A 23,445-nucleotide genomic window follows, 5' to 3' on the forward strand; every position below is an offset into this window, starting at 1 on the left:
AGCCAACGAAGGATCGATCCAACAACACGAGAATGAAAGAGACAAAAATCCCAGAAACTGTCCAATATTTCCAATATTCAGAATTATAAAAATACTGCTATTGCACAAAGTACCACAGAAATCCCACCACCAAAGCTGTATGTGGTTCTAGCCACCTCATTTTTTCAAGAAATAGTGAATTAAACAGGATGAAGAATAAGCACAGGCAACTGTGTCACAGAGATCAGAAATCTCTTGAGTGAAAGAGGAAAACCACTCACCAAAACCCAAAAGAAGAGATGTGACTTCTCCTACAACAGTGAGCAGGATAAAAAATGAGAATGGAAAGGTGTTCTTGAATTTTGAGACAAAGCCAGCACAGGCATAAACAAATAAGCACCACTCACTAATAAATGCAGCCCACAAATGCATTTGAATTTCACATCACTGAAGTTCAGAACAGGAACAATGAGGGAACATGGATTAACTAGACTGAAGATGAAAATTAATAATTTTATACAGCATCACTGGAGGCATTGGATTGTGGTAACAAAGCTCTTTCCCAATCCTGTGTTACAGAGCCCCTCAACGCAGTGTAAATAATCTTGGCAGATATAACTATAATGCAAATGCAATTCTTTCTCTCAAGAACAATCAAAAAAGGCTTTCAATGCCAGTAATGTTTCAGTGACCTATTTTCCTCACCTGTATTGGAAATGAAGCCACCTCCTGAATGACAAACTGACCCTTCCACTGCTGATTTCATTTCCTACTGGAAGCCAAGGGTCACCTCTCCCTCCAACCCATTTGCTTTTGGCTCACAGTAAAAAGAACTTTAAAAATAACTGAACCCTTTTCACAGAATTTCAATACAGATCTCTCCAAACTACTGCATTTATCTTCAACATAAGTGTCCAAAGGGCATAATCCACATTATGGACTAATAGCCTGTAAAACTGCATTTTATGAACTGTAGCAGTTTTCAGCAATAAAAATAGAATCAATGGACTCAAGTTGATAACATTTCTTTCCTACCCAACACTGGAATTAATTTAATTTTTTAATATTTTTTAAATTATGTACATTTTTAAAAGCACTTGAACCTGTTTGGAGTCTACAAATCTCTATGCTTACAGCTATAGATTACATATTGTTATATAATTTTTTTTTACCAGACTAGACTCAGCATTTTGTAAATTACAATATTCACATAAGAAAGTCAGGAAAATTAGATTATCTTTTATCTTCTCTTCTTTCTTTCTATTTTCTTTCCCTCCTCTCCCTTATCAGAAATGTACTGCTCCATCTCACCATCTGAATAAAGGATGGCTCACTGCTATTTTAGCTTTAGTCATAAAAATTCATTACTTTAGTGTAATGAAAATCATACTGATGTGCCTCACAACTGCATAAATGTTCTGCTCAAAGAACACTACCTTTATGAAGCTCACCAAAAATAATTTACCTTTATTCATAAAGCATGTCATGGCAAGACTATTTCTTCATTTCTTTTCAGAGTTTGCTCTTAGTTTAAACCAGATCAAAAAACTTCTAACATATGTCCCAGGCAATAAATGCCCCAAAACCCAAATATTCCAAGTAATTTTTTTTTGTCCACATTGAATAACTGTGAAGTCAACGTGAGCTACTACCTGGCAGCTCAAATAATCAGGTAATTTGGATGATGCATTCACTGAATTCAGTGCAATCACATCCCATCTGGAGATAAGAACACCAGATATCACAAAAAGAATCACTTGGGCCAGAGAGAGACTCAAGAACACAAAATCACAGTTAAAGGCAAAATAAATGACTGCAAAAGACTGAGCAGTTCTTCAATTCCTCTTTCCACAGACTGCACATCAACTCATTAACTTTCTCCTTTCCTACAGACACTATAAAAAAGAAGACCCTTAACTAAGCAATGCTTAACTGAAGGGTATTATTTTATATAAACCAAACACTGCATCTTTGAACTACAGTGGTACCCTTGATTTTATTTACACAGCTGAGTGCAGTTCCAGATGATTCACTTCAGCCATCCTTGTTTGCAAATGGACATACAGTAAATCATCTTTGTGCAGGGAAAATGGCTAATAGGGGATTTTTTCGTTAATTCATTCATTCATTTATTCCTACTTCTGAAATTTCAGGTGAATTACTGGAACTGATTTAAAGGGCGAGTCCCTTACAAAAATGAAGTCATTTGATTCCTCCAACACTGACACATGTAATTACTAACCACACTGAGGGGTGGTAAGGAAAGCTGTAGGGAACACTTATATAGATTATCTGCTAATGGAGCACATTGAAAACTCCTGTTTTGAGTTATGTGTACAAGTGAAGAAGATACTTAGACCAAATATCTTCACAGGGTTTTAAAAATTACATTTTTATCAAAAGGTCACATTTCACATTTACTCAAATAACATGGAAATAATACTCACAGCTTGGGAGAGAAAACAAAGACCAGGCCAAGATTTCTGTCAATGCAACCACACCATGACTTAGTGATTTTGTCAAAGCTCGGAAGCTGTGGGGATGCACTCATCTAAACACTTAAGCAATTCAGAATTTCATAGAAAAAGAATTAAACAATTTCTATTTCACATAAACTAGATTATAAAGCATCCAGCCCTCTAGGCTGAAACCTGAACAATCAGATGAGCTGTATGGTAATTTATCCATTAACCTTTCCAATGTGTGTCCCATGATCCACCTGAACCACAAATGGAGAGACAAATGCAAATCAAGGTGATCACTGTCTGTTGGTACTACATTTAACATAATCTATGTGCAGTTCTAAATGTCAACATCTAATCAAGCCTAATCTATTACTGATCATCTTTTTTGTTTTCAAAATATTCATCTACGACACAAATTTCCATCAGCTTTTATTTCTTCAGGCACTTCTCTCAAGTATAAAATGCATCTGTCAGATAAGAGCTATTGAAAATAATTTCCTAATTTGCTTTAAAGCAATGGAAACCTACTAATGATAAGGCCTCAGGGCATTACTTACAATCCAAACTACTCACTATAAAATTTGTAAGGAAAATTATTAGCGGTAAAGTGAATAGGATGAGCATTACTGGAACTTTTAATGTACTCAGTGATGCTGAAGGGATGCCAGGAGAAAGTAACAGAGCAGCAAACTCCCTGCAAGTGGGACCTCCATTGGCCTCCTCTATGGTTTTGTCTCTTGTTAATTAACTTCCAACAGAGTTTTTTGCCTTCTAAACATGGAGTTTAAAGATGGAGCATGCAAGTTTCAAAATTCCTTTGCTGCCTAATGTAAACTACATGTAAGGTGAAGTTTTTCATTCTCATCTAATGCTGACACCCTGGAAGATGGCAGCTCTCTTCCCTTAAGTAATTCAGGTGATTTAGTAGAGGATTGCACTGTCAGTCTAAATAAAGCACCCTATGTGAATGTTATGTGAAGAGGCAGAGAAAAAAATGAACCTTTCAAAATACAGAATTTCTAGGAGGAAAGTTTGTATTACCTACAATGGGATTATCAACTCCCACACCCAAAAGTGGAGACAAGGCAGAGCTGAAATAGTCCCTGTGGCTCAGCCTCCATAAAGAGAGCTGGTTCCCATGACAGAGGGAGCCAAACAGCTCCCAGGGCCAGCTGGCCAAGGCTCCTGCTGGAGGTTCCCTCAGGAAGGCTTTAAGAGACCAGGTACACAAAATGGCAAGAAGGTTTCAGGTCTTTAATTTGTGTTTGTGCTACAAACCTACTTCATCTGCAGTCAGCATTTTGAGAAACTGAATTTTGGAATATCACAGATTTTTAAGACAGGAAGACAGTGTTCCTAGCACAGAACAACTTAGTTACAGGCACCAAGAAAAATAAGTTTCACTGAAGACTACACTGAAAGCCAAGGTGCTGTATCTACCTCTGCCACCTACATCTGAGCACAACAAAAACTAATTCTTTGGGATTTGCACTGGGTGTCATAGACTGGTCCCCTGAACTAAAAGCTTCGGCCTTCAACTCTTCTACTCAGATCACTGCTATACAGACACGAAGGCTTTCGCAAAAGAATAGTAGTTTTGAAGAGATCTAACACTGGAAAAAGAGCTCTGCATGCAGCCTAAAGTTTGCACAAAGCCTTGGATTAAACAACAGAGGCAAAAAATGCTGGATGCCTTCCAACCAGCAGCATTCATCTTTCTACACTAGATGAGATGCCCTTTAGATAATCAGTGGAAAGTGGAGTATGTAATACCACTATATTTATTTACATCAAGAGCAACCACGGAAATGACAGGGAATAACATCTGATTTCCGGTTTGCCTTTTGTAATCCCAGATTTCTTCAGATTCAGCTTTTATTTGATACCTATCTCCAGTAGACCATTTTTCCTCTGTGTACTGCACCCAGTCACTCCTCTTTCTTTGACAACACCACCATTTTAAAAAGGCAAATTCTTACCCTTACCTTGAAATGTGTCTTGATATTAAGAGAATTTGCTTAACTCTTTCTGAAATTCTGTGTCTGGAAATCCGTAACCTAATGACTTTTTTCCACAGACCAAAATCACAGGGTAAGCATTTCTACAGCTGTCTCAACAGCAACAGAGTTTGGGTTCCCATCGTATCTGACGGAGGCTGAGAGAGACTTTGGCTGAGAAGTTCTTGTGTGCCACAGCTCTCATAACATTTCTCCATTCCTAAATGCTAACAGTATCCATGTTTACCTAAATTAAATGGTCCTCTAAAAAATTAAGTCAGCCAGCTAAACTAAATTATTAAATCTAAAATAAGCCTCTAAGTGGGTGTTTCTACTGTATCATTGTGGTGTGGAAGTGTTTAGCAACTTCTGCAATACAAACAAAAGCCATCTACCAGAGAAAAAGGTTTTACATTTCCCTTGCTTTCCTTTTCAAAGGTCTTCAGCAGCCACACACAACTGAGAGTAAAAGACTGTGCAATTTTGTATGGTCCCACTTTGTTCAGCAGAAAGTGCTGAACTCAAACCACAATTTGAAATTCGAATCCTTTGTCCAAATGCTTTCCATGCAATCAATTTCCAGCCACAAATACTGGAAGCACTACAGAAGAAAATTACTAGGTCCCCTTTGATTTTAATATGTCCTAAATATATTTGAAGAATTCTAAATTTTAGCAAAATTTTTTTCCTATAAAATTTTATTTTAGAACAGCAAGCGAAACCCACTGAGAAAATTAGCCTGGGGACATTCAGAAAGAATGTCACTTTTACCCCGATTAAAATGCTAGTGCATTATCTTATGGAATGCTTTCTAATTTGTTCTTTTATTCCTTTATTTTAAGCAAGAAGCAACCAGCAGTCAGAGAATACAAACTACAGCAGCAAGTGCACTCTTAACCAAGGGTCCCCAGCCAAAACAAATCACTCATTACATGCATCAATGATACTGTTTGCTGTATGTGACTTTTCCCCTTTTGTTCTAGGTGCAGAAGCCATTAAGTGGATTGAGGCAGTGGAGCTCCCAGCAAATTCACCTTTTAACTGTGTTCTCATTGTGTGTGTGTGTGCACCTCCTCGGGGGGTTGTTACACACGGTGCTGCTGCCCACCTTTCCTCCTGCAGCGAGGTGACACAGCGCTGCTTCAATCTAAACCCTGTGCAAAGTCAGAAACTGGTTGGCATCAAGGAAAGCTGTGCTACCAGTGCAGTTAACACACCCACAGATTAAAATGTTCCCTCTGGACTGCCGCGTTTATGTCACTGCTTCTCACCCAAGCACTGCTCGTGCTGTCCCACCTCCCCTCATGAACGGGATGCTGCTCCTCTTGGAGAATCTGTCAGCAAGCACCAGACACCTTCAGAGAGTGTCTGCCACTCAGTCAACTGACAGCAAACAAAACCATCTCTCAGGAGGGAAAAAAAAATCTGTCAGCTTCTCAGAAATCCACCTAAACACAAACCAGGAATTTCTATTTAGAGACAAAACACATTTTAAACTCTCCGACTGTTCTACAGAAAGGAAATTTTATTTTCAAGATAATCTCCTCATGAATAAGTGCTTTTGAATTTTAAGGACCTGACCCTACTAGACTGTCAAAAGAAATGTCAATAATATTGCAGCATTTTTTTTAATCTAGTCTTGTTTTAAAGATCAAAATACCCCTAACTGTCTTTAAAAACATTGATGCTTTATGTAGAAAGGGAACAGATCCATAAAAGAAAGTAATAGTAGCTGCTGGTTTGAAGGTGGAGGAGTACTATGACCTACTGTAAAACAATTCTTTAAAGAGCAGTAAACTGTATGTACAGTATCATAAACCAGAGGGGGAGAAATATCCATGCATTGTTTAGGCAGAGGTTTTTTTATTATCTATAAAATTATCTACAGCCTCATTAAAATACTTTCATTTGTTAAAATTAGCAAATCTCTAATTATTAATTATCAAGGTATTCAGCACCTTTTTTTTCTTTAACAGGATGACAGAATTTAGTCCAAACACAAGTATCAATAAGTGAGAGAAATGCTGACTTCAAGAAGTATTGTGCTGTATGAGTGAGACAAATCTGCTGACTACAAAAATCTTTAGGAGGTTTTGGTTTGGGTTTTGTTGAGACAATTTTGTGTTTTGGTTTGGTTTGGCTTTTTGGGTTTTTTAATACAATGGATTAGCCAGCTTCAAATATAGAACATGCAGTTTATTTAAAGACAAGATTGGTCTCTAAGCTTTGCTCTGTACATTAAAATTAGTACTGAGGTCACAAATGGCTGCTGGATTAACTGAAGTGACTTCTCCTTAATGATTATTTGGAACTGACTGGTTCTTAGATGTGGGAATGATCAACAGCTGAGCTACACAAAAGATGTTCAAATATTGATAATGAAAGCATCCTTGGAACTAAAACAAGGATAGATGGAATGAGTCTTAGGAAGACTGAGAGGATTATGAGAAGCAAACAAGCTAATTTCACTGTTTAATCATTTTTGTATGGTTCGGAAAGAAATACTGCAAAAAAAATGTGTTTTTATCATGTGAGAGACATCTTTTCAGCAGTAATTCTCAGTTCTAACACCTTATCATAAAGACTGACATATCATTTACAAGTTAAAAACCAGCTTCTGGAGGCAAATTGTTCACAACAGATAGTTTTTTGTTGACCTCTCCTGCATTATAACATGGCTTCTGGAGATCAGGATAGATTATGGACAAATAATTCATCCATTTTTTCATTCTCTCAGTCACAGAGTTCAGCATGTTAAGGGGCATATCAAACACGAGGCCAGCCTCATCTTTGTGTCATTGTCATGTTGGGGAAATCCAAGGATCCTAATGAAACATTCCAGCTAACACACACAGCTGGAATAGGAATAGATCCTAACCCAGATATGCTATATTGGGATCTAATGAAAATCAAATCCTTCTCGTATTGTACACATGCATAATTTTCTCAATATCCCTAATCAGTTAAATAAGGTTTTTAAACATTAGACTTCTCATGGGAAAAAAAAAAAGTCAACAAAATGGATATTGACTTCCTCTGTAACTTACTGACAAACAACTTGCTGAACTTTCTGACTTTTCTAAAATTCTCAAGTGAAAATTTTAACATCAGATACCCTAAACAAACCCTCAAGCAGAGTTAAGATCTAAAAGTATCTATCTGGAAAGACAGAGGAGATTTTAAGAATAAAACCTCAATTTCCTATATGCTTTTTCCTCGGTAAACTTTTTGACCTCTCAGAGAAAATGATGTCTGACCAGAGTTAAATTGGTAAACTTCAGGAAATACTTAATTTCCTCTGTGGTGTTGCCACTCCTGCAAATTACATGAAAACTACTGCACTGATTTGGTTTTAAACTGCATCTGCTTAAGCTATGCATTTCTTAATATTTAGTATTTTCATCCCAATCATTCTCATTTGTCAAAAACAAAAAAAAATTAACAAAATATCCAGACAGCCCTCAGTACTGCCAAATACAACAGCAGGAATATATCCTGAACCATTAATTGCAAATCTGTTCATTTCATGGCATACAAATGGAGGCTCTTGGATAACAAGTAATTTCATGCATATCTGCAACTGCAGAGGTTCCCAGGCCCTCATGAGCACACAAGTCCATATGGATGTGGGACTTTACACATGGCTAAAAATATTGTTAAAAGTTTCTTAAAAACTTGAAACTAAAATATGATTTTGCTCATGATTTTATCTACATGCTGAAAAGCATGTAGATAAAAATGACACACATTTACTGCAATGTTTATTTAACTTTCTCATTTTGTTTATTTAACTTTCTCATGTTTCTGTAATGATGTAAATGCTTTTTAAAACATGAAGTGGACAACTGAACATCAGAATTCCCCAGGACTAGCACAAAACAAACAGCAGCACAGCCTTTCCACAGTACTTTAAGTCCTCAAAGTAAGAGATATCTCCTAGCAGTAAAACATCAGCTTCATTCAGAGAGAATTTCAATCTCTCCACACTTAGTCCTTGGTCTCCTTATTGCTACAGAAAAAATATCTGAATTCTGTATTCAGAAAGAGTGTCTAGATTGCACTTCTGTAAAAATAAATATGTGAATGAAAATGAGCCAACTTCTTTGAACTGATGAATACCTCAAGGTCATTAGTAATCTACCTGATATTTTACTAGCAGAATCAAAAAGCTTTATTATCTACTTTGAGCCACCCAATTTACATCAAGTGCAATCATTGTGAAAATAAAGGCTGTATGAATTTCAGAACTGACATTTGACAATATTTCTTACCTCAACTTCTTTTTTCTAAGAGTAGAAAAATGCATGCAGGTGCCTTTTAGAGGTATGAATAAAAAGGCCACGCTTGCATAACCTGACAAGTAATGATACCTGGAAACTGAAAAAGCAGCAGCTCTTTTACACCTCACTGAAAGACATGACTCATTATAAACTCTGCAAGTTCTACAGTTGGCTTCAGGAATTAATTGTCTGGTGATACATAATGGCAGATACAACCTGAAAGGAGCCAGGGTACAGAAACTCTTTCTGGTTGACATATACATAGAAACAAATATTGTTTCTGATTTTTCTATAAGTAGAAACATGTATGAGTGCACGCTTAGCCCAGGAAACTGTTGAGCCATTACCTGGTGTGACCTTTACCTTTAAAGCTCCCACAAGTTCTGCACAAGGAGCTGCACAGGTAAGATGCCATCATCTGTAATTTCAGGTCTGACAGCAATTGCCCAATTCATGGTGCTGTGGCAAGCAAAGAACAAAGCTGCACCACAGCACGCTGAAACCTTGCACAGCAGCCTGTTCATTCTGCATGTGAGGGACAACCACTGAAAATCTGCATGAACGTGCAAGCACTCAACCTCCACCATTCACTGAGCCCTCTGCTCCAAGCAGTTCTGCCACACACTGCAGTGCTTACTCCTCCCAGGCAATTCCAAACCCTATAGGGTTTTTCTGAGCAGTAAAAATTAGCCCTTGGCATGGTCATAATATGTTTTTGAACTGACCATTCCATGAAGATAAATGAGCAAGCTTACTTCCCTGCCAATAGTATGGTTTGTGCCTGCCTTGCTACAAATTCTCTAAGACACTGCACATTGATTTACTGGGTGAAGAATGACAACCTAAGAGCCTTACAGCTATATAAAAAAAATATTTCTCTCTTTCTGTTTGACAAGACCAAAAAAGATTAATCCCAACATGGTTATAATAACAATTTATAAGACCAGAGTATATTATTTTTCTGAAAATCCCTCTTTAATAACAGGACACAAACCTTTAAGAATGAAGTGGAAGGGCTGTCTGTTTACCAAGTCAGATTAATAAACCTATTCCCTTTCCACCCTTTTCAGCCAAACCATCAAGAGACAAAACAAGACATTCCTTTGCAATTTACTATTAATGCTGGTATGTTTCTACACACAAAATAGATGATGAAATATACCAGATTGCAAAGTTGATATATCATCCTAATAATTATTAGTGAAAATCCAACAGCAATTCTTGCAAAGATGTTTTCAAGACACGCATGCTGAAAATATCACTTCAGAAAAATTTAAAGAAGTTATGTTTCCTCACAAGATCTTAAAAAATTCTTTGCCACTGGGATTCCAAGTACTAGTAACTGGCATTTTAACCTTCCACATTTAAGTGTTTACACAACAGGCAACATTTTTATTGCAGCAATTTCCTTTCCTTCAATTCCTGGATTTAGAGAAAGTTATCATTAAAAGCAGACTCTTTTTGCTAGCATTTTATTAACAGGGTGTGGGGGTGTGTATGAAAGCACCTGCATTAATTCAGTCCATTTTCAGTTCACTTGGGGTTTTTTGAGTTATAATTATTTGATTTCTATGGTGATATGGCAGTGCCAAGGGTAAGAGGCTACTCGTTTCACTAAAGCTTGGAAGCAACGTGCAGAAAAAGAAGTTCCTCCAAGTTAGGAAATTCACCAGTACTCTCTGCAGCCAACACCACAACACCTGGACTTGTCAGGAAAAGTTACATCAACATCAAGAAACCACTTCATCCCTGACAGACTTTTGGAAACTGTCTTCCCCATCCTTTAAAAACACCATTAAAACACTTTTAAAACACTATTTAAACACTACTAATCTAATGCCAGAATACCAAATACTGGTTTAGAAACCTAAACTGAGTGGCATTAATTGATAAAACTCTTTGCCTTCGATGCTTTTATGCTACCTTAGCTATCCTACAACAGCAAGAATATATATTTTTTTTAAATTTTATGCATGTGTGGTGTTAGGCCTTGTGATAATGCAGCAGACATTAGCATTCACTAATGCCTGGGACATCAAAGGAAATCTGGGTTGTGCCACTGTGAGAGTCTGATGTCTTTCAAGACATAAGAAAGGGCAAAAACCAGCCTTGATATGATTGTAGGCTCTACAATTACCAACTGGAATTATTCATCACATTTAGCATGGGAGAGGTAAAGGAATCATACCAACTTGGAATGTCCTTGCCATAACTCATCCTGATGGCACAGGGGCTTTGTGGCCATGCTACAGTTTTTTCCTGCTTTCTAGAGATCTTATTCTCTGATTTTACTGTTACTGAGGTCGATACACAGAGCACTGAAAACAGACTGCACAACAAAACTGAAAATACATGAACTGTATACTCGATAGTACTCCACGCCTAAACCCAGTTTGTTTTCTTTCATTGTTACTTTCCACCATTGTCAATTTCAAAGCTCCTTTCAACATAGCAGGTAAAGCAATTTCTGTCAGCAGCAACACTTAGAGCTACCCTTCAGTTCCTGTAGTTTCAGTCACATCACACTAAAACCTCAAAAAAGCCAAATTGTGCAAAAATAATGTTAAAGGTACCGAAGCCACTCATACTGTGGGAATAGATGCATCCTCTGCAACTGAAATAGACAGATGTACATAAAACAAGCAGTTCAGGAAATTCTCTGCTCTATCCAGATGCTTGATAACATGAAACATGATGTTTCATAATCAGGTCTGGGCTCTTTTTTTTTAGTTCTTCCTAACAAAATACTGTATCCTCTGGGCGTGCTATGCATTTTTATTCCGATTAACAGGATGCTTCCCTTCTTAATCCAGAGGTAATTTTCTAAAACGCACATCTTACAACCCGAAGAATTAAAATACCGTCTTTGGTGCGACCTGATGAGCATGCACCTGTTACAAAGCTTTTAAATGGGTGTTTTTCAGACAATCAGCGCGGAGTATGCAGAAATTAAGTGTTAAGGGCAGTCAGGCACCTTTGAACAGTTCGCTCACCAGCAGCATTTCCCCCCAAGGCGCGATAAACCCTCTCAAACCCATTCTACAGGATCTGCGTTCCGCAGGACCGAAGCAAACCTTAAACCCACACTTCAAATAAAACGATGCCAGCGCTCCACCTCGCCGTGAGGCAACTTTCGCTTCCCTGCTCTCACTCGCACACCCCGGCGGCCGAGGGTGCCAGGGGCACAGCGCAGAGCTCCCGGCAGCCGCGGAGTTATCGCCGGCGGCTCCCGGCAGCGCAGCCCCGCTGCTCCTCCGGCCGCAAACCCCCAACTTTGGGGGCGGCAGGAAGGGCTGGCCGCCGGGAGGCGCCCGGTCCCGCTTCCCCGTGGTCCCGCATCCCCGGCCGCAGGTGCGGACCCCTCCCTCCATCCATGCCCTCACGGCCCTCGCCCGCCGGAAAGTTGCGGGCAGCGCGGCCCGCAGCGCACCCGCGGCCGCCCTCACTCACCGTGGTTGCTGGCGACGTGCCCGGCGGCGGCGGGGCGCGCTGTCAGCAGGGGGAGGAGGAGGCCGACTCTCCAGAGCAGTGCCCTCGCCTCACTACACCCCATGGCTGGTGCCCGCCGAGCGCCCCGCGACCTCGGCCCGCCGAGGCTGCCCGTGCTCCCTCAGGCCGCCGGGGTCCGCCGCCGCCCCGCCGGGCTGCGCTGCCGGCACTGCCGCCCGGGGCTGCGCGGGCCGGGCCGGGCGCATCCACCGCCGGGCTCCCGGGGCAGGCGGCAGCACGGAGGGCGCCGGGACCCCCGCTGCAGCCCTGCCGCGAGGGGCGGCGGCGCTGGGCACGGGGAGAGCTCCGGCAACTTGCAGGCGGTGGCGGCCGGAGGGTGGGGGTCGCGCCCCGCTCCCTCCGCCGGCTCGGGCCGGTGGCACCTTCAGCCCCGCAGGAGCGCCCCTGGCAGCCTCAGCAGCCTCCGGCGCGGCAGCAGCCTCCTCCCCCGGCCGCGCCTCACGGTGCCCCGCATCCCCGGCCGGAGGCAGCGCTGAGGGGCTTCAGGTTCCCCAGGTGGAGCGCGACGAGGGCGACAAGGGTCGGCGACTCCTCCTCACGCTCCCCAGTGCATCAAGGAAACTTGCGGGGCGGCATCCCCGACCCTCCGCCGCCGTGCCCGGCTCTGCCGCTCGCCCCTCTCAGTCAGTCTCTGTCTCTCCCCCTCTGCCGCGGAGCAATCAGAAACCAGGCGGCTCTGGTGTGATGCTCGCTGCTCCCTCCTGATTTGCGTGCCGCGCTGCCGGCTGCAGTTTTTTGGTGCCGCCGCTCCCCTGCCGCCCGCGGAGCGCTCGCTCGCCCCCTCCTCCGGCGCGGCCGCGGGGCCGCCCCGCTGCGCGCAGCCCGGCGGGTGCCGGGTCCGCCGGGAGCCAGCGCGGCCCCGCGCCGGGGGCGCTCCGGCACTCGCGCCCCGCCAGCCAGCGGGCGGCCCGGCGCGCCCGGGGGCAGCGGGGGAGGGAGCGAGAGAGGGAGGGCGAGAGGGAGGGATGGAGGGAGAGCGTCGGAGCGGCGGCCCCTCCTCAGCCGCCCGCCCGAGGGGAGCGCGGGGCGCGGTGCGGTGCGTGAGGCGGGCGCGGGAAGCGCGCCCTCGCCTCGGCGCTGCCGGCAGCACGGGCCGAGTGCGGCGGGCCCGGCGCTAGAGGGGGTGCGCGGACCAGGCACGGGCAGAGCGCTCGGGAAGGGCCGCGGCCGCCGCTCCGAGGGGTGCGGGCCCCACCCGTGGGTGGCAGCGCCGCTAGCGGGACACGGGGACGCGCCCGGGGCCGCACTGCGCTGCTGCTGCTCCGGAAAGTTACGGCCGGGGACAAACGAGCGTGAGCCGGCCGCGTCCGGGCATCCCCGGAGCCCTGGAACATTTACTCTTTTTTTTTTTCTTTTTTTTTTTTCTTCCCCTTGAATTATTTTCTCCGCCGGCTACCAGGAGGTTGTGCAGAGCTGGGGAAGCCGCCTCGGGGGTGTGTGTGTTCATCTGATCAGATCAGATCAGATCTGCCGGCTGCTCACATCCCCCCTGCACAGGTGCGCCGGCACCTGCGATGGGCACTGCCCTGTGGAAGTGCCGCACTCCCGCCACACTCCACATCCTGGCCTATGTCGCATTATTATTATTATTATTATTATTATTATTATTATTATTATTATTATTATTATTATTATTATTATTATTATTATTATCATCATCATCATCATCATCATCATTCTAATACAAAGGCAGGGAGGAAAAAAAAAATAAACAAAACCAACCCAAAGGAAGATACTGATAGCCTTATTTCTGAATATGAATCAAACCAGGTGTCTAAATCCACAAGCAAGAGGGAAAAAAAAAGTTAATTCCCAATGCTTCCCAGTGTTCAAAAATTCCACTGAAGTGAGTGGGTAATGCAGCTACAGGAGTCTGCACCAGAGAATAGCAAAGTTTCTGCTGAGGTGCCTAAATGGATGTTCAGAGAAGCTTTGTGTGAGAACACTTAGCTTTATAATGCAAGAATAAAGAATGTTTTATAAGTTATTAATTCAAGGATTATTTTTAGAGGAGTTGTTCAATGAGCAAAGGCAACACAGAAATACTTATTTGTGGGTATTTGGAAGGATCTTCAAAGAGTCCAGTGAGCCTCCAACATTGCAATATTTCGTATGTGTTTACAATGATCTATAAGGAAAACTTTTACTCATAAAGAAAGTCAACAAGAAAAGCTTGAGGATATATTTCAAAATAGTGAAAGAGTGATTAATATTTTGTCTTAGGTTCAAGGTCAGGTAAAAGGAGAAAGTTAAATTTATAGAGTTTGGGTGTTTAGGTGACCTTTGAAGATCCCTTCCAACACAAACTATTCTGACACCATGAGTCTCAACACTGTTCTGGTTTAGAATTAACACAGCCAAAAGGAAAGTAGCACAAACTACTTACCAAGGTTCACTTTTTGGGTAAGGGGTGAGAATTCAGAATTCCATTCTTTTGCAGCTCCTGGGTGAGTAGTAGGATGCTTCCCAACCAGACTGCCATAAAATATTAATGCAGGATATCCTGTGGAAAGGGCCCCAGGTGAAGATGAGTCATTTGGAGCAGTCAAAACCTTTTCCCCCATCAGTGGGAAAGGCCAATTAATTAGCACAGCAAATGTGAACTGAAGTTCCTTCCCTCGCTTCTGCTGTTGCATGGTACAGATTTGGAGTTTTACACCAGGCTTTTCCCAGACAGCCCCAGCAGCACGTGTATTTACGTGTTTGTATGTGTATTTATGTGTTTATGTCTGTGCAGGCACTCCCCAGACACTTGTGAGCACTTGTGCATCCTCACGTACGCCTGTGTGCGCATCAGGCAGGCAATTCCCTCTTCAAGGAGCTTGGAAGGTCTGGCTTCCCATTTCTGTTGCTTTTACAAGTTGTGCCAGACTACAGCTGAATACAAAAAGGAGGCAGGGAGAGATGTGACAGGAGCACAGACAAAATGAGTGTGTTTCCTCTCACAGCTTTGCCTCCTGCCAGCCTTGAACTCCACAAGTCACAGCAAACTGGTGGGGAACCAAACAGCTGAAAAGGATGGGTGGCATTCCCTCCACAGTGTCCCTGCACTAGCTTTTAATTTGAATTTTAACAGGATTTCCAGGGGAACAACTTTGTAAGAACAATGCTCATTCATCTACACACAGATTAATTTTTATAACTTTGTGTATTATTCTGAATTCCAAATAAAATCTTTACCATTGTGCTTTTCTAGATGTATGCAAACATACTAAATGCAATAAAGGATGGCAAAATATTAAATATAAAAAAAATAGATTCCTACTTTTACTTTTTCCCCCCTGAAACTTATGCCACTTTGTATAACAAACTTTGAAGTATTAAACAGGATGATTGCACCAGGTAAGATAAAGAAGGGGAACCACAATTTGAATACCTTCATCCTCAGATTTCTGGAGAGCATGTCTTTGTAGAAGCAAGGAATTCCATATATTACCATTCTTCAAACAAGCCAAAATGTGATCTGCCCTGTGAACAGAAAAACATATGTTCTATTTTTATTATTTTCTTAAATAAAGGGATAATCTTTCTGTTAATAACAAAAACAAACAAACAGGGAATATAGGATATAAATTACACATAATGGGTTGTCCTTTTTACTTTGTGTAATTAACTATGCATGATTTATGTTTAGTGCTGTTAATTACAATGAAACTCTGACTTTCTCAAAAAACAAAAACAAACCAAAAAACCAAAAGCTGTTAAGTTTTCATTTACATTTCTCATAATGTTGTATTGTGTATTAGTCCTTCAAACCATCACCCTTTGCTCTCTGTGTTTTAATGTGATCAAAGCAAACATTTTAATTAGGACACTGACCAAGAACAGATTTACACTAAACTTAAAACACCATTTCCATACAGCACTCATTAGATTTGCTGATGTTAAAAATGCTTGGTGATATTTGCACCAAGACACCTGCATTAGGGTTTTTTAAAGAGTAGCACTCACAGTTGCTGACTTTAACTACAACCTGTACACTAAGGAAAACACAATGTATTATTGATCTCCTGGAGTCTGAGGCAAGAGCTTTTTTAGTGAATAGAACACACTGCTGATTTGGCAGTGTAACAGAAATGAACCTTCCAATAGTATCTCTTTTTTTCAGTTATAAATGACACTTTCCCATAACATTGAAAGTGAATTCCATTTTGTTATACATTATATTCTTGTGTCTGTAGAATTGTTACACATTTTGTTGGTGTTGTTTGAATGAGCAGGTCTTTTACTTTATCAACATCTTATTTTTTAGCGTGTTTAATGACAGCCTGACACCAGATTGTTATCAATATTTCTTCTTCCTACAATAGTCCCCAAATATGCTCATGGTATGTGCAGCAATTCACATGAAGTGATTTTAAGTATTTGCAGATTTTGACAATTTTCTATCACACATCAAGGGAAGCAAAGTAGAAGTTTAGTAAGTTTTGAGGCTTATCTCCTCTCCTATTGTGGATACAGAAAAAAATAAAGAAAGAAAAGGTATGAGAATCATAAAGAAAATTGACTATCCCAACAAATCTTCTAGAAAGACAAGAATACCAAAAGTAGGCTAAACAGCTAATTGAATTCTGAATTTACAATATTATTTGAATTATAGAACCAACATCAACACTTTAGTTATGAATTTACAGTGCTGCAGAACACTTGTTGCAGGCAATGATTCCTACACATATAGGAAAGTCATTGGCCAAGTGTTGCCTGTTAATTATTTAAGTTCTCTCCCTAGATTACATTTTTCTTTTTAGTTGGCTTCTGTGTGGTTTGCACCTTTTCTGACCTATTAGTGAGCACACCAATTCTTACACTGCACTGTGCAATTTAATTAGGCAAAAATGAACCAATTAGACTAAACCATGTTTTGGGGAAATTACTGATAAAAAGGTGCAGTATGGTTTCCTCCCCATCTTGTTACACGCACAGGCTTAGAAATGCCTCAAATTATTTTTTCACTATAACAAGGTTAGATTATATAATGTACAAAAACTTGTAGGCATTTTTCAAACTTTACTTATTGATGTTGCAGAAATACCCACATGCCAACACTTCTTCAATTCCAGTATTTCCTTTTACCTTTCCTTATTAATTTATAAAATAAACAATATATCCAAATTCTAAAGCAGTGTTACAAGCAAGTTAGTTTCCATGCTTTTCACTTGCAATTTCTTCAAATAAATCTGATTATTTCCATAAATAGGCAAAGCAGTAGATACAGTCTAAGTTCATGTTTTGAAGGAGGATTAATATTAATAAAATTGTCCTGGAAATCTTTCAAGAATAACAAATTGCTTGGCAGAGAATATTTTCAATATTTAAGTTTAGCGAGTGTAATCTTGCTGTGGCAAAGCACAGGGATTCCAGATAAAAACAGAAGAATTAATTAAATCACAGATCCTGAAGGAGAGGATTGGAACATCGAGACCACAAAAAGTAAATATTTTGGCCTTGTCGAGAGTGAAGGAGCCAAACTTTTCCTGACGGTGTTGGCAGAGGTATTTTCAGAGATGTAGATGTGAATGTGTATCATCTGAATTAAAGTGCAAGAGAGACCAGAATTACAGACTAATCAAACTTTGAAGTCCAAAACAAGTAAACTTTTTATAGAAATGTTTTATCAATCTCACTAAATTAAATAATTCCAGCTCAGTGATTGCAAAGTGAGTTAGGTCTCACAATTATAAAATAAACAAAATGTTCTGGAAAAAAGGAGGCAAAAGCCTTGTAGTTACTAGAGAGTAAACCAGATTCTACTCATTCTATCCAAAAGGTCCCTTTGGTATGGGGATGGTGAAGTCAGGACACACAACAAGGTTGTGTTATAACTCCTTATCTCCTGCAAATTAGAAAATTTAGGGTTAACAGCACCTAAATCCTCTTAGATTCTGAGAACATGCATGTTCCAATTAATGATTGCAGTATGATATTTTTTTTGCCATTAGAAGTGGTAGTAAATACGACCATGACTGACAGTGAAATGATAATGCTGTTAACATTTTGAGTGACACTAAAAAGATTATAGGCCCAGTTTTAATTACTGGGCTTATAATTATACATTTGAGGTTTCCATTGAAATATTATTGCTAAAACTTAACACACTCCCCCCATATTCACAACTTTACAAGAGACTTAAATCTGGACCCTTTTGTGAGGAGGCAAGAACTTAAAACTTATACCATATCCATATAAATGGTGAAACCAAAAGTGAGTTCAGAAATAATAATTCCTCATGTAGGTTTTGATAAAACTGGAGTTTTGCTTTTGTTTGGTGTTAGCTATGGACAAATTGGAGCTGTCTGTATCTAAATACCCTACTTGAGATTTATAATACTTTAGAAAAATGGAAACATTTCCACATTTAGTAGATATTGCTTCTGAAATCAAGCCCTGTGGCTATATACTCTTTTACTTGAACTACTACTGTGTGTACTTAAAGATTCAAATCTCCCTGATTGTTTTTCCCTTTTGGTATTTCTGCCTTGTACATGAAAATGAGAAAGCACTGACGCTGGCTCAGTACAAATAACAATAAAGGCAAACAACCAGGCTTATAAAGATGGATCATTTTGCCCTTATCCAACTGCAGCTTGATGCAGGAATTGCTTCAGGCACCTGAGCAAATGTGTTTGCCATTACCACAGATTAATGTTGTGGTGGAACAGTGACTCTTGTACATATTTGCACGATTTTACCAACTGGTGTGATGTGAGTGATACATCCATTACTTTATGAGCTGATCTGACCTCCTCCACAAGAACCAATTCTCACATAAAACTGGTAAAGGATGTAATAACTACATCATGTATGAGGCACAGGGGGAAGATTGTGTCAACATAGGTGATATAATCTCAACAACTCCCAGAAATGATAAATCTAATTATTTTCAGTTATATGCAAAGGTCCTTCATCACACCACCTAACTAATCTGCTGCAATCATTTGGTGCTAAATTCTACAGCAAATATTGTAACTAATTTGGGAAAAGTATCGGCATCAAATGGACTATCCCAGATCTGAAAACATCTGTCCTTGACACACACACACACTGAAATCTAGAAGTAGCCAGTCACTGTAACTTCAGTGAATTTGGATCTCTCAGGCAGCCTTTACTTTGCCCTCAAAACATGAAAAAGACATCTTGGAATGGAGATGCAAACTTTGCAAAATGGCAATATGTCATAAAATGTAATAATTTAAAATATCCACAAAATATCTAACACTTTTAAACACAATGTTCATTAGTGTCAGAAGGTCTAAAAATTACTGTTTTGCTTGGACATCACATTGCCTTCCACCATCAATGACAACTAATTTATTGAATATTTGAGGAATGCATTTGTATGTCCTACAGAATTTTGCACATAACTGTAAGGAGACATGGGTTTATTCCTTCAGACAGACCATTAAATCCTTATTTATGTGTGTTTAAAGGTTTTTAGATTTTAGAGATTACAAAGTTGATAACAAATTGGATTCTGATATGTACTACTGAAGGAACATCCTCAAAGTTTAGCTACTTCCATAATTTTCATATGTGAATTTCCCAGCTTTTTGCATTCTTACGGTTTTTATAAATGAGGTATTTCCATTATTAGATGCTGGGTTGGGACATCGTGATCAACAGATATGTACAAGGATGAGGTTCCAAGAACTGTTCATGATAAAGAATTAAGGGAATTGTTAAGGAATGTTGCTATATGCCTGAAAGGCTATTTTATAAAACCTTGGAAATGCCATTTTTACTTTAATAAAATAATTTCAGTCAAAGCAACAAGAACTAAATTGTTAAAAATAAAGATCTGAGCATTAGTCTTGTAAATAAACATTGTAAATTTATTATTTTGCTAGTATAAGTTTAGTGCCTGATCTCTGCCTCATTCAATGCCCAGGATTAGAGTGTTCAGGGCTCTAAAATCAAGTGAGACAGCAAAGTATTGCCAGCATCACTTGCTGTGTGGGTTTCAGGAAGACAAACTCGATTCTGTCCTGACCCTTTGCTGTGACACTGTCACTGAAGTCAGTGATAATCACAGGCAGCTGAAGAGATCATGTAGGCTGCAGTTGTCAGGAATGGATAAAACAGGGAGTGACCAAAGGTCAGGAAGTTTAAAAAAGGTCTGATCCCTTTCCTGGACTGTGAGTGTTTCTCTTCCCATCCATCTTTCTATAACCTTTCCTCTAAGTACTTCTTTTTCCTGTGAGAATACAGTTTTGGAATATATTTCTTGCTTGACTGATCACACACAACATTAAGGAAAAATGGGGCACGTTACTGCTGGGAAGTAAGAAACAAAAGACCTTCCAGAGTTTTTCAATGCCAAAGCCATTATGATTTTAACTAAAACTTTGGTAAATGAGAAAGAAATGGCTGCATGTTTTCTAATTTGACCCACACTGATCAACTGTCTGTGGTACAGTGTCAGATTGCAGGTTTGCTTCCTTCAAATTCCACCAAATTAAAAGGACAGATCTGTAAGGGGTCTTTGGAACAGGAGGATTGCTCTGAATAAAAAGGAGATGCCATTTTCCATTGTAATATATTATTTTTTAGCTCTGTTCAGGTGTATGTGACAGTCTGAGCTAATTGGGAGCAGAAATAACAAAAAGAACCAATTACCCTGATGTTAAATCTGGTACAAATGAGGTGAAATTTATCACATAGTATATCATTATAGAGGACAAACCCCCCAGAATTACTACAGCACATTCTTGTAAAGTCACAGATCTAGGAGGAAGTCAATCAAGAAAATCCATCTTCTGTTAAAAATTTAGGTGAGAGGGCTTAGTTATCTTTTAGCAAAGAAGTCAACAATACTACTACTATTAATAAATTAAAATCTCAGTTATTTATGACAATTTTGTGCTACCAACCCCTTGGAGGGCTTACTTCAAACTGTAAAACTTCTCTGCTTCCAATGATTTCCTCTACACAGGTGTCTGTGACTTCATCTTTGCTGTGATTCATTATTTCCTAAGAACTTCTGCCTGACTTTGCCAAGATCCTTCCCTGCCACAACTTCATCTGGCTGCCTCTTTCTAATCCTTGCAGTGTTTGCTAATAACGTGGAACAGGATTTGGACACCTCCTTGCTAGATGGATGGTTGCTTCTATTCACCAGGGTTTATCCACAGTATAATTTACTGTGGTGCTGTGGAAGCTATATAAAAATCACCAATGTCCATGGGCTATTTGAAAATATCCTGTCAGGGCTCAGAGGGACTGGGGGTAAACAATTTTCTTCACAGGCTTTGAGGAACGTGTGTTTGTCAACATTTTGTTCTGTACATTTTATCGCCAATCCACAATTCTCAACAAAGCATCAGTTGTGACCATCCTGTCCACTGAATTTAGGGAAAACTGCCAGTGTTCCAGTAGGACAGTTGAGCTTGAAAAAGATAATTTATCTTTAAAAGATTATTAAAACCTCCCCCTAAACCTCATATGTTCAGCACAGAAGTTGTTGCACTTTGATTCCTGAAATCTCTTCATTTGAATCACCTTAAACACTTTGTCAGCTTCGTTAATAATTACTGTTCATAATCACATTGTAAGAATGAACATGAATTACAATGGCCTCTAAAAAAAGCCTTTTTTAAATGTCTGCCTAGATGCCAACACTATTTCTGTTACGAGTAAGATATTTCTGTAAATAAAAATGACTAAATATACTTATTGTAGTCATCAACTGCTGATGTAATAGGAGGAAACTACAATAATAAAGGGTAGGTGTTGCATCTGAGAACCTAGCAACTGAAGAAGTAGCTAAAATTTTACATTATTATTTAGCATTACACACTAAGAATAACCTCATCTTTTGATCTCTGATGTTTATTTAATTCCAGAATTTGAAAGACATCCATAATCACTGGAACTAAAAGGCAATAAACAGCAATTAAATAAGTATAAACTAGACATTTCAATTTGGAAATGTAGCTGCTTCTAAGAGAAAAAGACTCTTTGAAAGAGAGCAAATCTGTTTGAACTGCTGATCATGGGATAATCAGTCAGTCATAATAACTCAAGCAAGAATTTTAAATATCCTGGCACAGATGCTGTTAATATCTAAGCCTGAATTTTTAAAACATCTTTTCAAGGTGGATTGTTGTTAATTCTGAAATGTTTACTTAATGCTATATTGAAAGTTAACAGTAGGCAGAAGTTAATGGGTTTTGCCCTAAGGGCTAATGTTGTTCTCATGGAGATGAGAAAGGTGAAATAAAATATTGTCACTGATGCTGCTTTAAAAAAATCTATTACTTCTGACTGCTTCAAACAAGCAGTTTTCAAAATACAAAGTACTAAACCATTTCAAATTATTTTATAGCCAGAAGGCAAAAACAGGTGAGAACAGAGTCCTTACCTTCCTACTATTCCAGAACTAATGGTGACCTGACACACCTTGTTCCAAATACTAAGCAATATCAACCAAGCTGATTTTTCAGGGAGACAAATTAATCTTAAAGATGCATGATGTGAATAATGTGAACAAAATCTGAACTGTTAGTGGGACTATGAAATGAGGTTAAAGCTCAGTACTGTTATGCTTGTTCAGTGGGTAGATTTTAACTGTTGTAGGGATTAGGAATGAGGAACAGGACTGAGCTTTTATGGCTCTCTGTTACATACGTGGTGCCACTAGAGGGACATGTACAGCCAAGAGTCACTCACATGGGCTTCAGAAAGAATTGGAGATAATTTATTAGCAAAAATGGAAATGTTAATAAACAGTAATTATATCTATATGTTTTTAAACACGCCTAAAAATGACTCAGCTTTTTCATCTCTGTCTTATCTTATGAGTATCTTAATTAATTTTTTTTGTAATGTTGACATTCTAAAAAACTTCAGGAACATAGCTTTATGATTATATCACGTGGCTAAAAATAGACTGTTTTGATTTCTGAATCTAAGTGCCTTTATTCCTCACTCCCCTTGATTAAAACTCAATTTTTTCAATTCCAAGGGTTTGTTTATTTCTGTGAGCAGGGTGATGTAAAAAAAACCAGGATGCAAACAGAGAAGCTCATACATAGAGAGACCATGAATATTCCATGATGCAAAAGGATTGAAGGATTCTCAAATGAATTTTGAGAGGAAGGCTTTGCAGTGATCTGGCTGCACCACATAAGTGAGCTGCTAAAATGGGACAAGGAATTTTCTACCCTGCATTTATAAAGTGAACACTTGAACTGCACTAAAAAGGTATTTCTGTCCTTT

At 39.7% G+C, this 23,445-nt stretch overlaps 1 protein-coding gene across 6 annotated transcripts in view; it reads right to left on the minus strand.

The window, feature by feature from the left end:
* The window catches only part of EPHA6 (EPH receptor A6), a 370,926-nt gene extending 358,609 nt beyond the window's left edge, over window positions 1–12,317 (minus strand). For 2 of the 6 annotated variants that reach the window (XM_063150202.1, XM_063150198.1), the window contains exon 1: window positions 12,172–12,313. In XM_063150202.1, coding sequence (XP_063006272.1) covers window positions 12,172–12,274 — 103 coding nt within the window. In that variant the 5' untranslated portion in view covers window positions 12,275–12,313. Of the gene's footprint in view, window positions 1–12,171 lie in introns of all 6 variants that reach the window. The other 4 variants (XM_063150204.1, XM_063150200.1, XM_063150201.1 and 1 more) reach the window with 3 other exon arrangements.
* Window positions 12,318–23,445: the final 11,128 nt, after the last annotated feature.

The sequence above is a fragment of the Melospiza melodia genome, chromosome 2, assembly GCF_035770615.1.
Source record: "Melospiza melodia melodia isolate bMelMel2 chromosome 2, bMelMel2.pri, whole genome shotgun sequence".
Classification (NCBI taxonomy): Eukaryota; Metazoa; Chordata; class Aves; order Passeriformes; family Passerellidae; genus Melospiza; species Melospiza melodia.